We start from the raw sequence: 24355 nt of genomic DNA on the forward strand, positions 1-24355 counted from the left end.
AATTTTCTTGTTATTTTTCAATGTTTTCAATTTTTTTTCACTAGTTAATTTAGTAAATATTTTATTAACTCTTTCTTGAACTGCATTGTTGGTTAGGGGGTTGTAAGTAAGCATTTCACGGTAAGGTCTACTACACCTGTTGTATTCTGAGCATGTGACAGCCTGTCTTCAAATCAAATGTTATGTGCACTGCTCTTGTACTTTAACTATTTGCACATCATTACAACACTGTTTGTAGACATAATGTGACATGTGAAATGTCTTTATTATTTTGAAACTTTTGTGAGTGTGTTTACTGTTACTTTTTTGTTTATTTCACTTGTGTTTATCTATTTCACTTGCTTAAACATGTTTCCAACTTAAACATGTTTCCCATGCCAATAAAGCCCCTCGAATTGAAATGGACAGATTTTTCGCCGAGTTAGGCCTCTTTCATCTTCCTCTCTGACGCAGGGCAAGCAAGCGATGGCTGAGAGAGGATGATGGTTAGTGCTATATGGGATCCTCAATACGTCCACACCCTAAATCATAACCCTAACTTTACCTTAAAGGTAGACTCAGCGATATGACATAGATGCCGAAAGTGAACAGCATAGTGGGTCAATTTCCGCAAAAACTAAGGGCGTTGAAGCGTGGGGCTAACTGCTCCGCTGTTTTGGAGCCCTGGCAACAACGCTGTACACAGCGTGAAGCATCCCTTGCACATGCGCAGATACTGTCCGTGTTCGAGAGCATCAACACCGTTATGTATCATTGGTAAATTGTGACTGACTGATCTACAAATAATAATGAGTTATTTATGATGCAATGTGATTTGTAGGTCAGTCAGTCGCCTGCAGTCGTTTTGATTATCTCGAACACAGTCAATATCTGCGGTGCTGCTCGTGGCAACGTCATATCGTTGAGTCTACCGTTTACCGGACGTCCCAGTGATCCCGTTTAGACTCATCTAGAGAAGGATAGAGAGTGGGAAAGAGGAAAGAGTGCTTGGGGATGGCGGACAAATCTCTCACGGTGTTCGTGAAGCTGTTCGCCGCGGTATTTTACGGACTCAGTTCTTTTCTCATCGTCGTGGTAAACAAGAGCATCCTCACAAACTATAGGTTTGTTTGATTTCCGTTTAGTCTGTTCGCTTGGTTACAAAAACATAGACACACAGCGATGCTACGTACTGTTTGATTCTGATCAGGCTATTCATCAACTAGCTAACGTAAACTCACTTGCTAGTTAAATAATACTGCTTGGACAGGTTACGTTATTTAGCTAGTTAATTTACTCCGGCGAGTTACTTCCTACTGACGTTAGATACACATTTAAACATTTATTTATATTTTCTATGTAGGTAACTTAGCTACGGGTTTGAGGCTTTGGTGGCTAACGTTAATTTATTTAAAGTTTAACTTTCATCGCTACACTAGCTAGCTGACTACTGTCGTTTCCTCGTTGTGTCACCGTTTGGGACACCTTCATATCACAAAGTTAGACGAGATGTTTGTCAATTTTCTCAAACTGTTTTCTTGTCACAGTACGATACATTTTTACTTTCAGGTTCCCCTCGTCAATATGTGTCGGCATCGGGCAGGTAAGTGTTATTCCTGTGTTTGTGTGTCAGAGAGAAAGTGCGGTGTGTTAATCCAGTATAACTGAGGTGTCTGTGTTGTAGATGCTGGCCACCGTGGTCGTGCTGTGGGTGGGCAAGGCTCTGAGGGTGCTGAGTTTCCCAGACTTCGACCATAGTATACCTCGCAAGGTGAGTCAGTCAGCTAATAGGTAGGTGTGCATGTCTGTCTGTGTCCATCTTTGTGTGTGTAACGTGTTTCTCTTGTTGCAGACCTTCCCACTCCCTTTCTTGTACGTAGGGAACCAGATAACTGGACTGTTTGGGACAAAACGGCTAAAGTATGTTATGCTTATCTGGGTTTATATGTTATGGTTATATGTAATGTATATATGTTGTGGTAGGGCTGGGTGATATGGCCAAAATCTCATATCCCGATATAGGTCATTTCAAATCCCGATAACGATACATATCAAGATATAGTACCTTATCTGTAAATTCAATGAATCAATAGTTTATATAAAATGACCACAGGTAAAGGTCTATTTCTCATGACATTTTGAATTATACTCTACAAATTAAAGGTACTTACTCATATTTGATAGGTTCTAAATAAAAGGAGAACTTTTGTGCACATTTTCAATTAAGCATGTAACAAAATATAAATGTATTACATCGAAAAAGGTAAATGGAAAACACTTCAACTATAGTTGAAAACATGTCTATATATTTTGGCATTAATACTGGTCACATCAATTTGGTACCTTGGGTTGAGTGTTAACTCACGAAACCCCTGTTTCTTGACCGTGTAAATTGGGGCCATGTCTTTGCAGATGTAAGTTGTAACTGCAGCTGTTATCTCCTTCCGCGAGTAAACCTCTCTTGCAACATCTGAGTCTGATTTTGTTTTGAGCACTCGACTTTACTTTTTGGGGTCTCGTCCGTGGAGACTCTCAGTACTGTTTCACATGATTATTGCGTATGTGGTAAAAGAGGTTTGTGGTTTTTGAGCCTGTTGTCTGGACCGGCCTGCGGCATATTTTGCAAAGGACGGTTTTCTGGTCCATGTTAGAAGTTTCATACCCAAACCACGTCCATGCGACCGATGTAGCTCCTCTTTTAGGTACGAGCTCTGTGTCACATTCACTCTACTCCATATTTGTTGCAAATTTCCGGAACGCAAAGCGTCGTCCAGTTGACTAAAAATATTGCCGTAAAGAGTGATTTGCGACACATCGAAATAAACGATAGAGCATGATATTAAACGTTAGATGTTTTTCTATTGTCACATGATATACATCGTCATATCGCCCAGTTATATGTTGTGGCTATCTGTCAGTTATATGTTGTGGCTATCTGGGTGGTTATATGTTGTGGCTATCTGGGGGTTCGGAAAGTATTCAGACCCCTTCTGATTTCCCACATTTTGTTACGTTACAGCCTTATTCTAAAAGGGATTAAAATAAACATGTTCCTCATCAATCTACACACAATACCACATGACAAAGCGAAACAGGTTTTTAGTGATGTTTGTAAATGTATTAAAAATAAAAAAGAGATGTAAATAAGGGAAATATTCAGACCAATTGCTATGAGATTCGAAATTAAGCTCAGGTGCATCCTGTTTCCATTGATCGTACTGGATGTTTCTACAACTTGATTGGATTCCACCTGTGGTAAATTCAATTGATTGGACAGACATACACCTGTCTATATAATGTCCCACAGTTGACAGTGCATGTCAGAGCAAAAACAGCCATGAGGTCGAAACAATTGTCCGTAGAGCTCTGATACAGGATTGTGTCGAGGTACAGATCTGGGTAAGGGTACCAAAACATTTCTGCGGCATTGAAGGTCCCCAACAACACAGTGGCATCCATCATTCTTAAATGGAACCACATAGAATCTTTCTAGAGCTGACTGCCTGGCCAAACTGAGCAAAGGGGAAGGGCCTTGGTCAGGGAGGTGACTGACAGATTTCCTCTATGGAGATGGGAGAACCTTCCAGAAGGACAACCATCTCTGCATCACTCTACCAATCAGACCTTTATGGTAGTGTGGCCAGTTGGAAGCCACTCCTCAGTAAAAGGCACAACAGCCTGCTTGGAGTTTGCCAAAAGGCACCTAAAGACTCTAAGACCATGAGAAACAAGATTCTCTGGTCTGATGAAACCAAGATTGAACTCTTTGACCTGAATGCCAAGCGTCATGTCTGGAGGAAACCTGGCACCATCCCGACAGTGAAGCATGGTGGTGGCAGCATCGTGCTGTGGGAATGTTTTTCAGTAGCAGGGACTGGGAGATTAGTCATGATTGAAAGACGAACCGGGCATCGTACAGAGATCCTTGATGAAAACCTGCTCCAGAGTGCTCCGGACATTCAGACTGGGGCGAGGGTTCACCTTCCAACAGGACAACGACACCAAGACACAGCAGCAGTGGCTTTGGGACAAGTTTCAATGTCCTTGAGTGGCCCAGCCAGAGCCCGGACTTGAACCTGATCTCTGGAGTGACGTGAAAATAGCTGTGCAGCGACGCTATCAATCCAACTTGACAGAGCTTGAGCAGTTCTGCAGAGAAGAATGAGAGAAACTCCCTACATACAGGTGTACCAAGTTTGTATCTTCATACCCAAGAAGACTCAAGGCTGTAATTGCTGCGAAAGGTGTTTCAACAATGTACTGAGTAAAGTGTCTGAATATTTATGTAAATAAGGCATTTCTGTTTATTTTTAATACCAACATGTCTAAAACCTATTTTTGCTTTCTCATTATGGGGTATTGTGTGTAGATTGAAAAGGGGGAAAAACTCATTTTAGAATAAGGCTGTAACATAACAAAATGTGGAGAAAATCAAGTCTGAATAATGCACTGTATGTTCTGGTAATATTTGGGGTTATATGGAATGGTTATAGGTTGGTGTTGTCTGGGGGCGCAGGTTGGGGCTGTAGGTTATCTGAGGCTTCATCTAGCTGTGTTGTTTTGGAAGTAGTGGATAGATGATGATGATATTGTTCTCTCTACCAGCCTGCCGATGTTCACAGTCCTCAGGAGGTTCTCCATCCTCTTCACCATGATGGCTGAAGTTCTGCTGCTCAAGTATGATTTACTATTTAATATGATTTAAATATATTTATTTTGTTTGAATATTGAAACACTAGGTTATACAGCTTTGTTTTGTGTCTATCCTCTAAAGGGATAATCCTAACTTCTACTATGTGATTTTCCGGTAGTCATGCATTGGTGTCATTGGAGACAAAGGGAACATATTTGTTGAAGTGGCAGTTAAGATTCACCCCTAAATGACCCGTCTGTATGTCTGTAATAAAATAGTGCCTCCAAGTATTCACCCCTTGACTTTTTCCACAATTTGTTGTCTTACTGCCTGAATTTAAAATAGATTAAATTTAGTTTTTTTTTGTCACTGGCCTACACACAATACACCATAATGTCAATGTGGTATTATGTTTTACAAATTAATACAAAATATAAAGCTGAAATGTATTTACTCAAATAAGTGTTAAACCCCTTTGTTATAGCAAGTCCAAATAAGTTCAGGAATAAAGATGTGCTTAACAAGTCACATAATAAGTTGCATAACAGTCACTCTGTGTGTAATAATGGTGTTGATCAAGATTTTTTTAATGACTACCTCATCTCTGTACCCCACACATACAATTATCTGTAAGGTCCCTCAGTCGAGCAGTGAATTTCACACAGATTCAACCACAAAGACCAGGGCGGTTTTACAATGCCTTGCAAAGAAAAGCACCTATTGGTAGATGGTTAAAAAAAAAGCGGACATTGAATATCCCTTTGATCATGGTGAAGTTATAGTTACACTTTGGATGGTGTATCAATAAGCCCAGTCACTACAAAGATACAGGCGTCCTTCCTAACTCAGTTGCCGGAGAGAAAGGAAAACGCTCAGGGATTTCACCATGAGGCCAATGGTGACTTTTTAAAACATTTACCGATTTTTAATGGCTGTGATAGGAGAGGACTGATGATCAACAACATTGTAATTGATATACTAAACTAAGTGACAGAGTGAAAAGGAATCCTGTACAGAATATAAGTACTCCAAAACATGCATCCTGGCGACAGTAAGGCACTAAAGTACAACTGCACAAAATGTGGCAAAGAAATGAACTTTGTTTCGGCAAATCCAACACATCACTCAGTACCACTCTTCAACAGAGTGGCCCATAGCTAGTGCATTGATCTTAATAAGATAGCCAGACGAGACAACCACATACAGTATTAGTCGTATCACATCATACACTACATAATACAAAATGCATAAAAATGTCTCTTCACAGTCCCTGTCGTGCCATAAGGTATTCTTTTATTGTGTTGGTCCTCATTTTCATGAGCTGAAATTAAAGATCCCAGAAATGTTGTGCATACGTTTGTTTATAAATTTCTTAGTGAGCATTTCTCCTTTGCCAAGATAATCCATCCACCTGACAGGTGTGGCATATCAAGAAGCTGATTAAACAGCATGATCATTACACAGGTGTACCTTGTGCTGGGTACAATAACCTGCCACTCTAAAATGTGCAGTTGTCTCAAACACAATGCCACAGATGTCTCAAGTTGTGGGAGTGTGCAATTTGCATGGTGACTAAAGGAATGTCCACCAGAGCTGTTGCCAGATAATTGATGTTAAATTTCTCTACCATAATCCGTCGCCAACATTGTTTTAAAGAGCAGCCACACACAATCCTAAGATCACCATGTGCAATGCCAAGCGTCGGCTGGAGTGATAAATCAAGCTTCACCATCTGGCAGTCCGACGGACAAATCTGGGTTTGGCGGATGTCAGGACAACGCTACCTGCCCAAATGCATAGAGCCAACTGAAAAGTTTTGTGAAGGAGGAATAGTGATCTGGAGCTGTTTTTCATGGTTCGGGCTAGGCCCCTTAGTTCCAGTAAAGGGATATCTTAAATCTACAGCATACAATGACATTCTAGATTATTCTGTGCTTCCAACTTTGTGGCAACAGTTTGAGGAAGGCCCTTTCCTGTTTCAGCATGACAGTGCCCCCATGCAGAAAGCGAGGTCCATACAGAAGTGGATTGTCGAGATCGGTGTGGAAGAACTTAACTGGCCTGCACAGAGCCCTGACCTCAACCCCATCGAACACCTTTGGGATGAATTGTAATGCCGACTGTGAGCCAGGCCTAATCACCCAACATCAGTGCCCGGCCTTACTAATGGTCTTGTGGCTGACCGAAATGTTCCAACATCTAGCGGATTGCCTTCTGAGAAGAGTGTGGTGTTGTTATAGCAGCAAAGGGGTGACCAACTCCATATTAATGCCCATGATTTTGGAATGAGATGTTCGACGAGCAGGTGTCCAGATACTTTTGGTTAGGTGGTGTAGTGAACCATGATGAGATTCTGAGCCATTTTTTTTTTGTGCCTTTCATCCACCATCACCTCATGTTTCAGCATGGTAATACATGGCCCCATGTTGCAAGGATCTGTATACAATTCTTGGAAGTTGAAAATATCCCAGTTCTTCCATGGTCTGCATACTCACCAGACATGTCACCAAATGAGCATGTTTGGGATGCTCTGTATCGACATGTATGACAGCATATTCCAGTCAATATCTAGCAAGAGGAGTGGGACAGCATTCCACAGACCACAATCAACAACTTAATGCGAAGGATATGTCACACCAGATACTGACTGGTTTCTGATCATCGCCCCTATTTATTTATTTATTTATTTATTTTAAGATATATGTATTCCCAGTCGTGAAATCCACAAATTAGGGCCAAATGACGTTTTCAGTTGACTGATTTTCTTATGAACTGTTAATTTAGTAAAATCTTTGAAATTGTATGTTGCGTTTTATTGTTGTTCAGTGTAAATTGGCTTAAAAATCTGTCAAGACTTTAACATTTCTGTCGAGCAATGATCAACAACCAACTTGACAGAGCTTGAAGAATAAAAAAAATGTTTAATGTGCAAATATTTTATAATCCTGGTGTGCAAAGCTGATAGACTTACCTAGAAAGACTTCCAAAGTGATTCTGACATGTATTGACTCAGGGTGTGAATGCTTATGTAAATTAGAAGTTTTTGTATTTCAGTTTCAAATCATTTGCAACAATTTCTAAATACATGTTTAAACTTTGTTATAATGGGTTATTTTGTGAAATCTATTGAATCCATTTTGAATTCGGGCTGTAACACAACATGGAATAAATCAAGAGGTCTGAAGACTGTCTGAAGGCCTGTACTTAGTCTCTAACCTTTTACTCTTCAACTCTTCAGGAAGACATTCTCCAGGCCTGTCCAGCTAACAGTGTTTACTATGATCCTGGGGGCATTTGTAGCGGCAAGGTACGTTCTACTGCTCCATGTGTGAAGAATCTCTGACGTCAGCTTTAGTCATGGTATATCATCTATAGGACCGCTTTATTCATTTAGTATAATATCTTTAGGACAGCTTTATTCATATGGTATATAATATCGTTAGGTCAACTTTATTCATATGGTATATAATATCTTTAGGTCAACTTTATTCATATGTTATAGTTTTGTATTTGTATTTACTTCACCTTTTATTTAACCAGGTAGGCTAGTTGAGAACTTGTTCTCATGTACAATTGCGACCTGGCCAAGATGAAGCAAAGCAGTTCGACACAAACAACAAAACAGAGTTACACATGGAATAAACAAAGATACAGTCAATAATACAGTAGAACAAAAATCTATATACAGTGTGTTCAAATGAGGTAGGATAAGGGAGGTAAGGCAATAAATAGGCCATGGTGGCGAAGTAATTACAATATAGCAATTAAACACTGGAATGGTAAAGTGCTGAAGATGAATGTGCAAGTAGAGATACTGGGGTGCAAAATGAATAAATAAATACAGTATGGGGATGAGGTAGTTGGATGGGCTATGTACAGGTGCAGTGATCTGTGAGCTGCTCTGACAGCTAGTGCTTAAAGCTAGTCAGGGAGATATGAGTCTCCAGCTTCAGTGATTTTTGCAGTTCGTTCCAGTCATTGGCAGCAGAGAACTGGAAGGAAAGGTGGCCAAAGGAGGAATTGGCTTTGGGGGTGACCAGTGAGATATACCTGCTGGAGTGCGTGCTGCTATGGTGACCAGTGAGCTGAGATAAGGCGGGGCTTCACCTAGCAGAGACTTGTAGATAACCTGGAGCCAGTGTGTTTGGCGACGAGTATGAAGCGAGGGCTAGCCAACGAGAGCGTACAGGTCGCAGTGGTGGGTAGTATATGGGGCTTTGGTGATGAAACGGATGGCACTGTGACAGACTGCATCCAATTTGTTGGGTAGAGTGTTGGAGGCTATTTTGTAAATTATAACGCCGAAGTCAAGGATCGGTAGGATGGTATGTTTGTCAGCATGAGTGAAGGATGCTTTGTTGCGAAATAGGAAGCCGATTCTAGATTTCATTTTGGATTGGAGATGCTTAATGTGAGTCTGGAAGGAGAGTTTACAGTAACCAGACACCTTGGTATTTGTAGAGGTCCACATATTCTAAGTCAGAACCTTCCAGAGTAGTGATGCAGGCAGGTGCGGGCAGCGATTGGTTGAAGAGCATGCATAAAACATTTAGGTCAACTTTATTCATATGGTATATAATATCGTTAGGTCAACTTTATTCATATGGTATATAATATCTTTAGGTCAGCTTTATTCATATGGTATATAATATCTTTAGGTCAACTTTATTCATATGGTATATAATATCTTTAGGTCAACTTTATTCATATGGTATATAATATCTTTAGGTCAGCTTTATTCCTGGTGCACAGAGAAGGGTTAGGGTCCACACCAGTATCTCCATGTATTTTCTTGTGTTATGTCCCGTTTTTGTCCTACGCTGAATGACCACATTGGAAATAAGTGTTTATGCTTTCGTGTGTTACGAATCCCTTTTGGCCCGACAGTCTAGGAGAGGTGGTAACGTGACCCGTAACATAACTCATGCAAATTATAATAGTGAAAAAGTAAAAGTGAGAACGAAATAACCATAGACAACTAAATTACTGTCGAACACATGGTTTATTAGAAAATACACGGTAATGGGGGGGAAGCAGGAAAAGGGGCTGAGCTGGACCCAAGGAAAGAAATAATAAGTATTCAAAAAAAAACTAAGCTAGACTAGCCTATTTCAACAACAGCTAACTAACTAACCAAAAATACAGTGGGTGGTCCGCCCAGTTCTAACTAGTGTATTTAACAAAGTTTACCCACGGGTAGTGTATGCCCATGGGCAGCTTGTCTTGGTTCCCCCTTTTCCCACCAGCAAACAAACACCATAACCAAAAACAATACTCACAGGTGAGGACAAATTGATATTGAGGTGCTCAAACAAAAGATAGCTCAATACATAATGAGCGATAGAGAGACATAGTAGGAGAGGGTGAAACAGAGCGATCTACAGACATATGGCATTTACAGAGAGATTGAGCTACAGAGCAAACAACTGACAGGGTTTTTAAACCAAGGGAACGGAACTGTGATTGAGTAGGAAACAGGAGGAGGTGTGTCTTCTGATTGATTATTGATTGATTGGTGACTGGTTGGGGAGTGATGATTTTCACCTGTGAGGGGAGAAGGAGAGAAAAGAACACAGGATACATACACACAAACACACAGGATAACTGTATCCGTAACAATGTGTCTTCCTCTGGGTTTCTTGTATTTTAAAAACGGTTTTAAACTGTACATATTGTTTTACCAAAAATAAAATGAATCCATTCATAAAGTGTTTAAATGATCTCTTTGAGTTGAGCTGGAGGAGTCATGCCCTCTCTAGAATGTTATCTTTATGGCGTGTGTAAGCTGAGTCTCTGCCCCCAGCTAAATACATGTTTCAACATGTACGCCCTCCCTTATGTTTCTGACCTGTCTCTGCGCTCTACTGCACTGACCTGCTGTATGTGTCCGTCCATACGTGTTCTCTCTCCAGTGCTGACCTGTCTTTCGACCTCCAAGGCTATGTGTTTATTCTGCTAAATGATGTTCTGACTGCAGCTAACGGAGCCTACGTCAAGCAGAAGCTAGACTCCAAGGTATGTAAGCAGCTAGCTGGACCAATGTGTATGTGTATATACAGTGGGGCAAAAAAGTATTTAGTCAGCCACCAATTGTGCAAGTTCTCCCCCTTAAAAAGATGAGGCCTGTAATTTTCATCATAGGTACACTTCAATTATGACAGAGAAAAAATCCAGAAAATCACATTGTAGGCTTTTTATTTTTTTTGCAAATTATGGTGGAAATAAGTATTTGGTCAATAACAAAAGTTTCTCAATACTTTGTTATATACCCTTTGTTGGCAATGACAGAGGTCAAACATTTTCTGTAAGTCTTCACAAGGTTTTCACACACTGTTGCTGGTATTTTGGCCCATTCCTCCATGCAGATCTCCTTTAGAGCAGTGATGTTTTGGGGCTGTTGCTGGGCAACACAGACTTTCATCTCCCTCCAAAGATTTTCTGTGGGTTGAGATCTGGAGACTGGCTAGGCCACTCCAGGACCTTGAAATGCTTCTTACGAAGCCACTCCTTCGTTGCTCGGGCGGTGTGTTTGGGATCATTGTCATGCTGAAAGACCCAGCCACGTTTCATCTTCAATGCCCTTGCTGATGGAAGGAGGTTTTCATTCAAAATCTCACGATACATGGCCCCATTCATTCTTTCCTTTACACGGATCAGTCGTCCTGGTCCCTTTGCAGAAAAACAGGCCCAAAGCATGATGTTTCCACCCCCATGCTTCACAGTAGGTATGGTGTTCTTTGGATGCAACTCAGCATTCTTTGTCCTCCAATCACGCCGAGTTGAGTTTTTACCAAAAAGTTATATTTTGTTACTTTGTTACTTTGGTCACAGCTCTCTGCAGGTCATTCACAGCTCTTTGGTCTTGGCCATAGTGGAGTTTGTAGTGTGACTGTTTGAGGTTGTGGACAGTTGTCTTTTATACTGATAACAAGTTCAAACAGGTGCCATTAATACATTTAACAAGTGGAGGACAGAGGAGTCTCTTAAAGAAGAAGTTACAGGTCTGTCTTGTTTGTAGGTGACCAAATACTTATTTTCCACCATAATTTGAAAATAAATTCATAAAAAATCCTACAATGTGATTTTCTGGATTTGTTTTCTTTTTTAAAATTTAACTAGGCAAGTCAGTTAAGAACAAATTCTTATTCTCAATGACGGCCTAGGAACAGTGGGTTAACTGCCTGTTCAGGGGCAGAACGACAGATTTGTACCTTGTCAGCTCGGGGGTTTGAACTTGCAACCTTCCGGTTACTAGTCCAACGCTCTAACCACTAGGCTACGTTGCTGCTTCTTCTCATTTTGTCTGTCATAGTTGAAGTGTACCTATGATGAAAATTACAGGCCTCTCATCTTTTTAAGTGGGAGAACTTGCACAATTGGTGGCTGACTAAATACTTTTTTGCCCCACTGTACAGTTGAAGTTGGAAGTTTACATACACTTAGGTTGGAGTCATTAAAACTCGTTTTTCAACCACTCCACAAATTTCTTGTTAACAAACTATAGTTTTGGCAAGTCGGTTAGGACATCTACTTTGTGCATGACACAAGTAATTTTTCCAACAATTGTTTACAGACTGATTAGTTCACTATCACAATTCCAGTGGCTCAGAAGTTTACATACACTAAGTTGACTGTGCCTTTAAACAGCTTGGAAAATTCCAGAAAATTATGTCATGGTTTTAGAAGCTTCTGATCGGCGAATTGACATCATTTGAGTCAATTGTAGGTGAACCGGTGGATGTATTTCAAGGCCTACCTTCAAACTCAGTTCCTCTTTGCTTGACATCGTGGGGAAAATCTAAAGAAATCAGCCAAGATCTTAGAAAGTCATCCTTGGGAGCACTTTCCAAATGCCTGATGGTACCACGTTCACGTGTATAAACGCCATGGGACCACGCAGCCGTCATACCACTCAGGAAGGAGACACGTTCTGTCAATCCCAGAACAACAGCAAAGGACCTTGTGAAGATGCTGGAGGAAACAGGTACAAATGTATCTATATCCACAGTAAATTGAGTCCTATATCGACAACCTGAAAGGCCGCATAGCAAGGAAGAAGCCACTGCTCCAAAACCGCTATAAAAAAGCCAGACTACGGTTTGCAACTGCACATGGGGACAAATATCATACTTTTTGGAGAAATGTCCTCTGGTCTGATGAAACAAAAATAGAACTGTTTGGCCATAATGACCATTGTTATGTTTGGAGGAAAAAGGGGGATGCTTGCAAGCCGAAGAACACCATCCCAACCATGGAGCACAGGGGTGACAGCATCATGTTGTGGGGGTGCTTTGCTGCAGGAGGGACTGGTACAGTTCACAAAATAGATGGCATCGTGAGGTAGGAAAATTATGTGGATATATTGAAGCAACATCTCAAGACATTGAAACAACATCTCAAGACATCAGTCAAGAAGTTAAAGCTTGGAATTTAGAATTCAAGGCACACTTAACCAGCACGGCTACCACATCATTCTGTCGCGATACACCATCCTATCTCGTTTGGTCTTAGTGGGACTATCATTTGTTTTTCAACAGGACAATGACCCAACACACCTCCAGGTTGTGTCAGGGCTATTTGACCAAGAAGGAGAGGGATGGAGTGCTGCATCAGATGACCTGGCCTCCACAATCACCCGATCTCAACCCAATTGAGATGGTTTGGGGTGAGTTGGACCGCAGAGTGAAGGAAAAGCAGCCAACAAGTGCTCAACATATGTAGGAACTCCTTCAAGACTGTTGGAAAAAGCATTCCAGATGAAGCCGGTTGAGAGAATGCCAAGCTGTCATCAAGGCTACTTTGAAGAATCTAAAATATATTTTGAATGCTTTTTTTTGTTACTACATGATTCCATATGTGTTATTTCATAGTTTTGATGTCTTCACTATTCTATAATGTAGAAAATAGAAAAAGTCTTGAAAGAGGTGGGTGCAAACTTTTGACTGATACCGTATGTTGCACCTAGCTGGACTAATATATTTAGCACCTAGCATTCGGAAAGTATTCAGACCCTATCACTTTTCCCACATTTTGTTACGCTATAGCCTTATTCAAAAAGGTATTACATTAATTTGAGCAATCGGGGGAGAAGGGCCTTGGTCAGGGAGGTGGAGGAATAATGGTTTGGGGCTGTTTTTCATGGTTCAGACTAGGCCCCTTAGTTCCATTGAAGGGAAATCTTAACTCTACAGCATACAATGACATTCTAGACTTCTGTGCTTCCAACTTTTTGGCAACAGTTTGGGGAAGGCCGTTTCCTGTTTCAGCATGACAATGACCCCGTGCACAAAGCCAGGTCCATACAGAAGTTGTTTGTTGAGATCGGTGTGGAAGACCTTGACTGGCCTGCACAGAGTCCTGACCTCAACCCCATCAAACACCTTTGGGATGAATTGGAACGTCGACTGCGAGCCAGGCCTAATCAGCCGACATCACAAATGCTCTTGTGGCTGAATGGAAGCAAGTCCCCGCAGCAATGTTCCAACGTCCAGTGGAAAGCCTTCCCAACAAAGGGGGGGACAAACTGCATATTTTAATGACCCTGATTTTGGAATGAGATGTTTGTAGAACAGGTGTCCATGTAGTGTATGTGGAGATAATGGAAGGCAAGCTATCCTTCACATGTTATTGCTGGATACCAGTTAGTTTAGCTAATCAGACAAAACTTGTGACTGGCGTTTTAACTCAATAAATTATCAAGGCTTGTACTCCAGTATAGCACAGGAAGGCTGAGATATATGTTTAGAAAGTGACCCACTGTCACCCTCGGTGACTTCTGAATGAGAGTTAATTTTGGGAGTTGACAGATGAGGTTGGCTGTTGCACTCATATTACACTGTCTGCTAGCTTTCTAATTCACTTCATGCTACTGCTTTGACGATCTCTCATCACCACTAGTTCTACTGTTCTACTACTAGTAATACTATTCTACTACCACTTCTACCACTAGTTATACTGTTCTACCACTAGGTATACTACTAGTTATACTGTTCTTCCACTAGTTAAACTATTTGACTACTAGTTATACTATTCGACTACTAGTTATACCATTCTACCACTAGTTATACTATTCTACTACTAGTTATACTATTCTACCACTAGTTATGCCACTAGTTATACTACTAGTTATACTGTTTTACTACTAGTGATACTGTTCTACCACTAAGTCTACCGCTAGTTATACTGTTCTACCACTAGGTCTACCGCTAGTTATACTATTCTACCACTAGGTCTACTACTAGTTATACTGTTCTGCCACTAGTTCTACCACTAGTTATTCTGTTCTACCACTAGTTATACTGTTCTACTACTAGTTCTACTACTAGTTATACTGTTCTACTACTAGTTATACTATTATACTACTAGTTATACCACTAGTTATACTGTTCTACCACTAGGTCTACTACTAGTTATACTGTTCTACCACTAGGTCTACTACTAGTTATACTGTTCTGCCACTACTTATACCACTAGTTATACTGTTATACTACTAGTTCTACTCTTCTACTACTAGTTATACTACTAGTTATACTGTTCTAATACTAGTTATACCACTAGTTCTACTGTTCTACCACTACCTATACCACTAGTTATACTGTTCTACCACTAGGTCTACTACTAGTTATACTGTTCTACTACTAGTTATACTATTCTACCATCAGTTATACTACTAGTTCTACTGTTCTACTACTAGTTACTATTATACTACTAGTTATACTGTTCTTCTACTAGTTATACTGTTTTACTACTAGTTATACTGTTCTAACACTAGCTATACCACTAGTTATACTGTTCTACTACTAGTTCTACCACTAGTTCTACTACTAGTTATACTGTTCTACCACTAGTTCTACCACTAGTTATGCTCTTCTACTACTAGTTATACTACTAGTTATATTGTTATACTACTAGTTATACCACTAGTTATACTGTTCTACTACTAGTGATACTGCTAGTTCTACCACTAGTTATACTGTTCTACCACTAGGTCTACTACTAGTTATACTCTTCTACTACTAGTTATACTATTATACTACTGTTCTACCACTAGTTATACTGTTCTACTATTAGCTCTACTACTAGTTATACTGTTCTACTACTAGTTATACTATTATACTACTAGTTATACCACTAGTTATACTGTTCTACCACTAGCTATACTACTAGTTATACTATTCTACCACTAGCTATACTACTATTATACTGCTAGTTATACTTTTTTACCGCTCGTTATTCTCCCGCAAGTTATGTTATACTGCCGCTAGTTATACTATTCTATTGCTAGTTATACTAGTCTACTACTGCCAAAGTCATTTTTATGTACAGTTCTTTAGACTAATGATAACCCTACCACCATATATAGTGTTAGCATGCCATCCCAACAACCCCAAAGAGTTTGTTGTAGAGCAGTGAGCTGGTGACAGCTGTATGCTGGCTAGAGAGGAATGTACCATCATGAATAACCCTCTGTTCTCTTCTCTGCCTCTTCTTCCCCTCCCTTCTCTCCCTCTCTTGCCCCTCTCAGGAGCTGGGGAAGTATGGCTTGCTGTATTATAATGCGTTGTTTATGATCTTTCCAACAATGCTGCTAGCTCAACTCACTGGAGACGTTCAGAGGGTAAGATTTGTCTGTCTGCCGGTCTGTGTGGCAACAGTCTCAATGTGCTAATGTCATGGAGAGACTGAGAGAGAGGGCACGAGACAATTCGCAAACTTAGGCAGGAAACGTCAACAACGAACAGTGAGCCGTCAACTCATGCATGAAAAAACTAATAATTAAAGAAAAGCATCTGTCGGTCATATTTTTAATCTGAGCCTAGAGAAAAGTATTTGTCCTCAGGCCTGGAGGGAAGCCAGTCATTTGGCTACCCAAGAGTGGTAAAGCAGCTGGTTTACTGGTTCTAACAGCAGACCTATCAGCTTGCTGCAAACTGTTGAAAATACAGTACAACACTTTCTCTGTAAACAAATTAACAACAGACGTTCAGCATGCTTATAGAGAAGGGCACTCAACATGTACTTCTCTGACATGAATGTAAAATAAGACGATTGTGGGTGCTATTCTGTTAGAGTTCAGTGCAGCCTTTGACAGTACTGACCATAACCTGTTGTTGAGAACTTTATAGATTTTCAACCTCAGATTGCCATATTGTGGATTCAGAGCTATCTAATAGAAGTCAGAAGGGCTTCTTTAATGTCAAACATTTAAGGTGTAGTGTACCACAGGGCAGCTCTTCAGCTCTGCCACTTTTTTCTATTTTGACCAATGACCTGTCACTGGCATTACACAAAGCCTGTATGTCCATGTATGCTGACGATTCAACCATATGCTCATGAAGTCATCAAAACCCTTAACAGTTGCAGTCTGTTTTGGAATGGGTGCCAGTAATAAACTTGTCCTGAACATCGGAAAAACGAAGAGCATTCAATTTGGTGCAAATAATTTCCTACGTTCTAGACCTCCGTGGCTGTTGTACAAGTTGAGAGGACTAAATTACTTGTAAACTGTAATGGTCAAAACATATTCAGTGGTTGTGAAGATGGAGAGCGGTCTGTCCGTAATAGAGAGATGCTGTGCTTTTATGACACCAAGTCCTGCAGGCTCTAGTTTTCTTGTCTTGATTATTGTCCGGTCGAGTGCTGCAATAAAAGACCTAGAATGCCCAGAACAGAGCGGCACCTCTTGCTCTTCATTGTAATCAGAGGGCTGATATAAATACTACAGTGCCTTGCAAAAGTATTAATCCCCCTTGGTGTTTTTCCTATTTGGTTGCATTACAACCTGTAATTTGAGTGGATTTTTATTTTTGGATTTCCGGTAATGGACATACAGAAAATAGTCCAAATTGGTGAAGTTAATTTATTTTATTTTTTTAAATGAAAAGTTGTGCGTGCATATGTATTCCCCTTTGCTATCAAGCCCCTAAATAAGATCTGGTGCAACCAATTACCTTCATTGCACACAGGTGGACTTTATTTAAGTGTCACATGATCTCAGTGTATATATACACCTGTTCTGAAAGGCCCCAGAGTCTGTAGCATCACCAAGCAGACCAAGAAGCTCTCCAAACAGGTCAGGGACAAGGTTGTGTTATAAAAAAATATCAGAAACTTTGAACATCCCACGGAGCACCATTTAAATCCATTATTAAAAAATTGAAAGAATATGGCACCACGTGGGGGCTGCCCACCAAAACTCACGGACCAGGCAAGGAGGGCATTAATCAGAGAGGAGAAGAAAAAAAAAGATAACCCTGAAAAAGCTGCAAAGCTCCACACCGGAGATTGGAGTATCTGTCCATAGGACCACTTTAAGCCTTACACTCCACAGAGCTGGGCTTTACAGAGGAGTGGCCAGAAAAAGGCATTGCTTTAGAAAAACATAAGCAAACACGTTTGGTGTTTGCCAAAAAGCTTGTGGGGGAGACCCCAAACATATGGAAGAAGGTACTCTGGTCAGATGAATCTAAAATTGAGCTTTTTGTCCATCAAGGAAAACGCTATGTCTGGTACAAACCCAACACCTCTCATCACCCCGAGAACCCAGTGAAGCATGGTGGTGGCAGCATCATGCTTGTGGGGATGTTTTTCATCAGCAGAGATTGGGAAACTGGTCAGAATTGAAAGAATGGTGGATGGTGCTAAATACAGGGAAATTCTTGAGGGGGAACCTGTTTCAGTCTTCCAGAGATTTGAGACTGGGACAGAGCTTCACCTTCCAGCAGGACAGTGACCCTGAGCATACTGCTAAAGCAACACTCGAGTGGTTTAAGGGGAAACATTTAAATGTCTTGGAATGGCCTAGTCAAAGCCCAGACCTCAATCCAATTGAGAATCTGTGTTATGACTTAAAGATTTTTGTACACCAGCGGAACCCATCCAACTTGAAGGAGCTGGAGCAGTTTAGCCTTGAAGAATGAGCAAAAATCCCAGTGGCTAGATGTGCCAAGCTTAATAGAGACAGCCCAAAAGACTTGCAGCTGTAATTACTCCACAAAGTATTGACTTGGGGGGGGGGGGGGGTGAATAGTTATGCATGCTCAAGTTCTGTTTTTTTTCTTAATTTTTGTGAAACAAGCAAGATATATTTTGCATCTTCAAAGTGATAGGCATGTTGTGTAAATCAAATGATACAACCCCCCCCCCCAAAAAAAATGTTTAATTCCAGGTTGTAAGGCAACAAAATAGGAAAAATGCCAAGGGGGTGAATACTTTCGCAAGCAACTGTATGCATGCCAGTCTCTCTTGGCTAAGAGTTGAGGAGAGACTGACAAGAAAACATGCAATAATGGCTCTATATAATATTGTATCTCATATTGGTAAAATGAACAGCAAACCTGGTTTAAAAAACTCAGATAAAGCAACACCTCTCCCCTGTTTGACCTAGATTGTTTGTGTGTATTGATATGTAGGCTACGTGTGCCGCTTTTGTAGTTATGTCCTTGAGCTGTACTTGTCTATTCATGTTTTGTGTGGACCCCAGGAAGAGTAGCTGCTGCTTTTGCAACAGCTAATGGGGGATCCTAATAAGATACCAAAAGAGTGCGAGACAGAGAGACTGAGTGCGAGACAGAGAGACTCAGTGTCTGAGAGAGTGGTAGAGAGGCCTGGTTTTCCAAACTCAGGAAGTGAAGAGGCCAGCAGCCAGAAACGCACAAAGCTGCCATTATGTTGTTAGCTGCTACTAAATACACTTTCTCTGCTGTCTTAATAATGGTGTATGTCTGCAGGCGGTGGAATATGATGGCTGGTCAGACATCCTGTTTCTCAGCCAGTTCATCCTATCCTGTATAATGGGGTGAGATCCTGACTCTTAACCTCTCTGTTCTCTACCCCTCTTCCATACTCCTCTTCTTTCTATATTTCTACCCTTCTGTGCTGTGTGTGTGATGACTTGTGGTGTGTTTGTATTGCAGGTTTGTGCTGATGTATTCTACAGTGCTCTGTACACAATACAACTCAGCTCTAACCACCACCATTGTGGGCTGTATCAAGGTAAGCTCCCAGAACAGAACCCCAGTCCATTAATAATGACAAGATAAAACGCTGTCTTACCCCTAAACCATTAATTATGACATGATAAAATGTGATCTAATAATCAAATCAAATTTATTTATATAGCCCTTCGTACATCAGCTGATATCTCAAAGTGCTGTACAGAAACCCAGCCTAAAACCCTAAACAGCAAGCAATGCAGGTGTAGAAGCACGGGGGTTAGGAAAAACTCCCTAGAAAGGCCAAAACCTAGGGAGAAACCAGGCTATGTGGGGTGGCCAGTCCTCTTCCGGCTGTGCCGGGTGGAGATTATAACAGAACATGGCCAAGATGTTCAAATGTTCATAAATGACCAGCATGGTCGAATAATAATAAGGTAGAACAGTTGAAACTGGAGCAGCAGCACGGCCAGGTGGGCTGGGGACAGCAAGGAGTCATCATATCAGGTAGTCCTGGGGCTCAGGTCCTCCGAGAGAGAGAAGGAGAGAATTAGAGAACGCACACTTAGATTCACACAGGACACGAGAAGTACTCCAGATATAACAAACTGACCCCAGCCCCCCGACACATAAACTACTGCAGCATAAATACTGGAGGCTGAGACAGGAGGGGTCAGGAGACACTGTGGCCCCATCCGAGGACACCCCCGGACAGGACCAAACAGGAAGGATATAACCCCACCCACTTTATGTCTAATAATGACATAAAACACAAACCCTAACCTATCAATAATGAAATGATAAAACATTAACTAACCCATCAATAATGACATAAAATGCTCTCTAACCCACTGATATTTTCAGCTAAAAACAATTGCGGCGTTTTAAGCATTCTAGTACAGTTAAACACACACACAGACGCAGAGGTCCAAGGCACTGTATCTCAGTGCAAGAGGCGTAACAACAGTGCCTGGTTCGAATCCAAGCTGGATAACATCCAGCCGTGATTGGGAGTCTCATAGGGCGGCGCACAATTGGCCCAGCATCGTCCGGGACGTCGTTGTAAATAAGAATTTGTTCTTACTGACTTTTATCTTGAAGGCAAATCGGAAATTCCACCATTGAGTCTAATCCTCATTGTTGCTAGCTTCACAACACATAACTCGGTCAAGTCAAGCCTCACTAGCCAGATGAAGCTAGCTGGCTGCTTAACCCTGTTGCCCAAAGCTAAAGTAATAAGTAGCTGGCTAGCTATTTATTTTCATGAACAACAAGTGGCAACCTAGCTAATACTTACTCGCAAGGATTCTTAAATCATTGCTAAGAATGATGAATATGACTGCAGTTTCTACTGATCATTGTTTTCAGGCAGGTTGTATTGGTGCTGACCAGGTACCAAGCTAAAGCTAGCTACCCCAGAAGTGCGGTCGAACAAATTATGCTTTATTACCAACGCAGTATTGAAAACACATCGTTCGTGGCCGGTGTTTACTTTTCTGTACAGCTTTGACCCAAACGGCGTTCCATAGTATGTATGTCGTGACGCTATTACTGTGTAACATATGAAAAATAGCACACTTAGTAGTGTGTCCCGGTGCTCGACCAGTCGGCGAAAGCCAACATCACCCACGACAGAGAACGGTTGATTGTCAAGGGCAATGAATTCCATTATCTTGGCATTAATTGATTTTGCCTTGTCTCGCTCAAATGACTGCTCGATCCACACAGTAGACATTGTGTGGGCTAGGTTAGGAGTGCTGTGTAGCGCCATTACGTCATGTACCTACGTTATATAGGTATGCACGGTAGCTTTGACATCGGGCCGATAAGTTCACCAATATATTGTGCATCCCTAATAATGTCATGATAAAATGCTCTCTAATCCATCAGTAATCACATGATAAAACGCTCTCTAACCCATCAGTAATCACATGATAAAAAGCTCTCTAACCTGAACCTGTTGAGGACAAAACTCTTCTAACCCATTAATAATGACGTGATAATGACGTGATGTTTTCTAACTCATCAATAAAAGCACGAAACAAACAGGAATCCTAACCCATTAATAATGACGTGATAAAATGCCCTAACCCATTAATAATGACAAAACGTTCTCTAACCCATCAATAATCACATGATAAAACCTCACTCTAACCCATTAATAATGACAAAACGTTCTCTAACCCTAACCCATTAATAATGACACACGCTCTCTAACCCATCAATAATCACATGATAAAACCTCACTCTAACCCATTAATAATGACAAAACGTTCTCTAACCCTAACCAATTAATAATGACAAAACGTTCTCTAACCCTAACCCATTAATAATGACACACGCTCTCTAACCCATCAATAATGACATGATAAAAAATGTTTTTTTTTATCCTTCTACTGCGTTCTTTCTTACAGAATATTCTAGTGACATACATCGGGATGGTGTTTGGTGGAGACTACATTTTCTCTTGGACAAATTTCATTGGTTTAAATATCAGGTATGGACTGGATATATTTGGGCTTAAGTCACACAACAGCAGAAATAGTACTTCATTTCAGACAATTAATGGTGTGTGTGTGTGTCAGTATTGCAGGTAGCCTGGTGTACTCCTACATTACTCTGACAGAGGAACAGTCCAGTAAACCCTCTGAGAACGCCATGGAGATCAAGGGGAAAGTGGTGGTATGACATCATGGTGACATCGGTATGCCAGAGGAAAAGTCACTGGAGATCCTTTTTCAAATGTTAATGGTACAAGAGAACATTCTATTTTTGGTACATGTTGTATTTATGGACTTAACAGCTGTGGTTACCATAGCAACCAACTGGACACCCCACCATGGCAACAGGCTCCTCCCACTGGACACGTGGATTAGGAGGGCGTGGCTGGGGCAACATGATTTTAAAGGGTGCTTTTACTTAACTTCCTCATGTTTAGTCATTAGACGATTACATCATGGAGAGCACGGTCTTCCCGTTTTTGGTGAAATGGGTTCATGGGGATTGAATTCTCTCCTGATGTCAGAACCAAGTGGAATGTGTGGAATGTTCCCTCAAACAGGAATGGTCCAATGGAATCTGAGGCAGTATTATGTGGGTGCTGGTATGTGCATAAGATGTTGTCCATCATACAGTTGAAGTCAGAAGTTTACATACATACACCTTAGCCAAATACATTTAAACTCAGTTTTTCACAATTCCTGACATTTAATCTTAGTAAAAATCCCCTTGGGTCAATTAGGATAACCACTTTATTGTCAGAATAATAGTAGAGAATCACATTCCCAGTGTGTCAGAAGTTTAAATACATATAATTAGTATTTGGTAGCATTACCTTTAAATTGTTTAAAACGTTTCGAGTAGCCTTCCACAAGCTTCCCACAATAAGTTGGGTGAATTTTGGCCAATTCCTCCTGACAAAGCTGGTGTAACTGAGTCAGGTTTGTAGACCTCCTTGCTCGCACACGCTTTTTCAGTTCTGCCCACAAATTTTCTATAGGATTGAGGTCAGGGCTTTGTGATGGCCACCCCAATTCCTTGACTTTGTTGTTCTTAAGCCATTTTGCCACAACTTTGGAAGTATGCTTGGGGTCATTCAACCCATTTGCGACCAAGCTTTAACTTCCTTGAGATGTTTCTTCAATATATCCACATAATTGTCCTGCCTCATGATGCCATCTATTTTGTGAAGTGCACCAGTCCCTCCTGCAGCAAAGCACCCCCACAACATGATGCTGCCACCCCCGTGCTTCATGGTTGGGATGGTGTTCTTCGGCTTGCAAGCCTCCCCCTTTTCCTCCAAACATAACGATGGTCATTATGGCCAAATAGTTCTATTTTTGTTTCAAACCGTAGTCTGGCTTTTTTATGGCAGAGCAGTGGCTTCTTCCTTGCTGAGCGGCCTTTCAGGTTATGTCGATATAGGACTTGTTTTACTGTGGATATAGATACTTTTGTACCTGTTTCCTCCAGCATCTTAACAAGGTCATTTGCTTTTTGTTCTGGGATTGATTTGCACTTTTTGCTCCACAGTACGTTAATCTCAAGGAGACAGAACACGTCTTCTTCCCGAGTGGTAGGACGTCTGCGTGGTCCCATGGTGTTTATACGTGCGTACTATTGTTTGTACAGATGATACCTTCAGGCTTTTGGAAATTTTTCCCAAGGATGAACCAGACTTGTGGAGGTCGACGATTTCTTTTGATTTTCCCAAGCAAAGAGGCACTGAGTTTGAAGGTAGGCCTTGCACAGGTACGCTTCTGATAGGCTAATTGACATGACATAATTTTCCAAGCAGTTTAAAGGCACAGTCAACTTTGTATGTACACTTCTGACCCACTGGAATTGTGATACAGTGAGTTAAGTGAAATAATCTGTAAACAATTGTTGGAAAAATGACTTGTCATCCACAAAGTAGATGTCCTAACCGACTTGCCAAAACTATAGTTTGTTAACAGGAAATTTGTGGAGTGGTTGAAATACAAGTTTTAATGACTCCAACCTAAGTGTATTTAAACTTCTGATTTCAACTGTATCTGAAAGGAAAGACTGTTTATATTGTCATTCTCCAGTATTTCTGAATGTCTGCTCTGGGTTTTATAAAGGGTTTGTATGTGTGACTGGGTCTCTGTAGAGGCAACTTAAGTTTGATTGTCAAATCTTTTCATTTGCTTTTAAAAACAATATTATTGCACTTTTACCAGATGTCGGTATAGCTAGCCAATGTTGGGAGAAGGTGAACTATATATGCCTTACTGTGACACGCCATGTCCAGGGTTAACTTACCCTAAAGGCTTTCACATGGATATAG

The 24355-nt window shown here is 40.9% G+C and overlaps 1 protein-coding gene across 2 annotated transcripts; it reads left to right on the forward strand.

The window, feature by feature from the left end:
* Positions 1 to 933: 933 nt before the first annotated feature.
* LOC135513340 (solute carrier family 35 member D2-like protein) lies at positions 934 to 24184 on the forward strand. Of its 2 annotated transcripts, none has more exons than XM_064936272.1 (12): positions 934 to 1103; positions 1549 to 1582; positions 1664 to 1750; positions 1832 to 1899; positions 4585 to 4656; positions 7851 to 7919; positions 10525 to 10627; positions 16137 to 16229; positions 19342 to 19409; positions 19528 to 19606; positions 21960 to 22042; positions 22131 to 24184. In XM_064936272.1, exons 1-12 carry the CDS (start codon positions 994 to 996, stop codon positions 22231 to 22233), a joined length of 969 nt encoding a protein of 322 aa, XP_064792344.1. In that variant the 5' UTR covers positions 934 to 993; the 3' UTR covers positions 22234 to 24184. The 2 variants fall into 2 exon arrangements, with proteins under 2 accessions (XP_064792344.1, XP_064792345.1); XM_064936273.1 differs by having other exon boundaries at positions 22139 to 22225.
* The last annotated feature ends 171 nt before the right edge of the window (positions 24185 to 24355 follow it).

This window comes from Oncorhynchus masou, chromosome 24 (genome assembly GCF_036934945.1).
Source record: "Oncorhynchus masou masou isolate Uvic2021 chromosome 24, UVic_Omas_1.1, whole genome shotgun sequence".
NCBI lineage: Eukaryota > Metazoa > Chordata > Actinopteri > Salmoniformes > Salmonidae > Oncorhynchus > Oncorhynchus masou.

Excerpts from the sequence above, each read along its gene's own strand:
- LOC135513340 (XM_064936272.1), top strand. The coding sequence starts at position 994 with ATGGCGGACAAATCTCTCACGGTGTTCGTGAAGCTGTTCGCCGCGGTA. Across the intron at positions 19,410-19,527 it reads ATCCTATCCTGTATAATGGG|GTTTGTGCTGATGTATTCTA; the intron begins GTGAGATCCTGA and ends TTTGTATTGCAG. Across the intron at positions 22,043-22,130 it reads TTCATTGGTTTAAATATCAG|TATTGCAGGTAGCCTGGTGT; the intron begins GTATGGACTGGA and ends TGTGTGTGTCAG.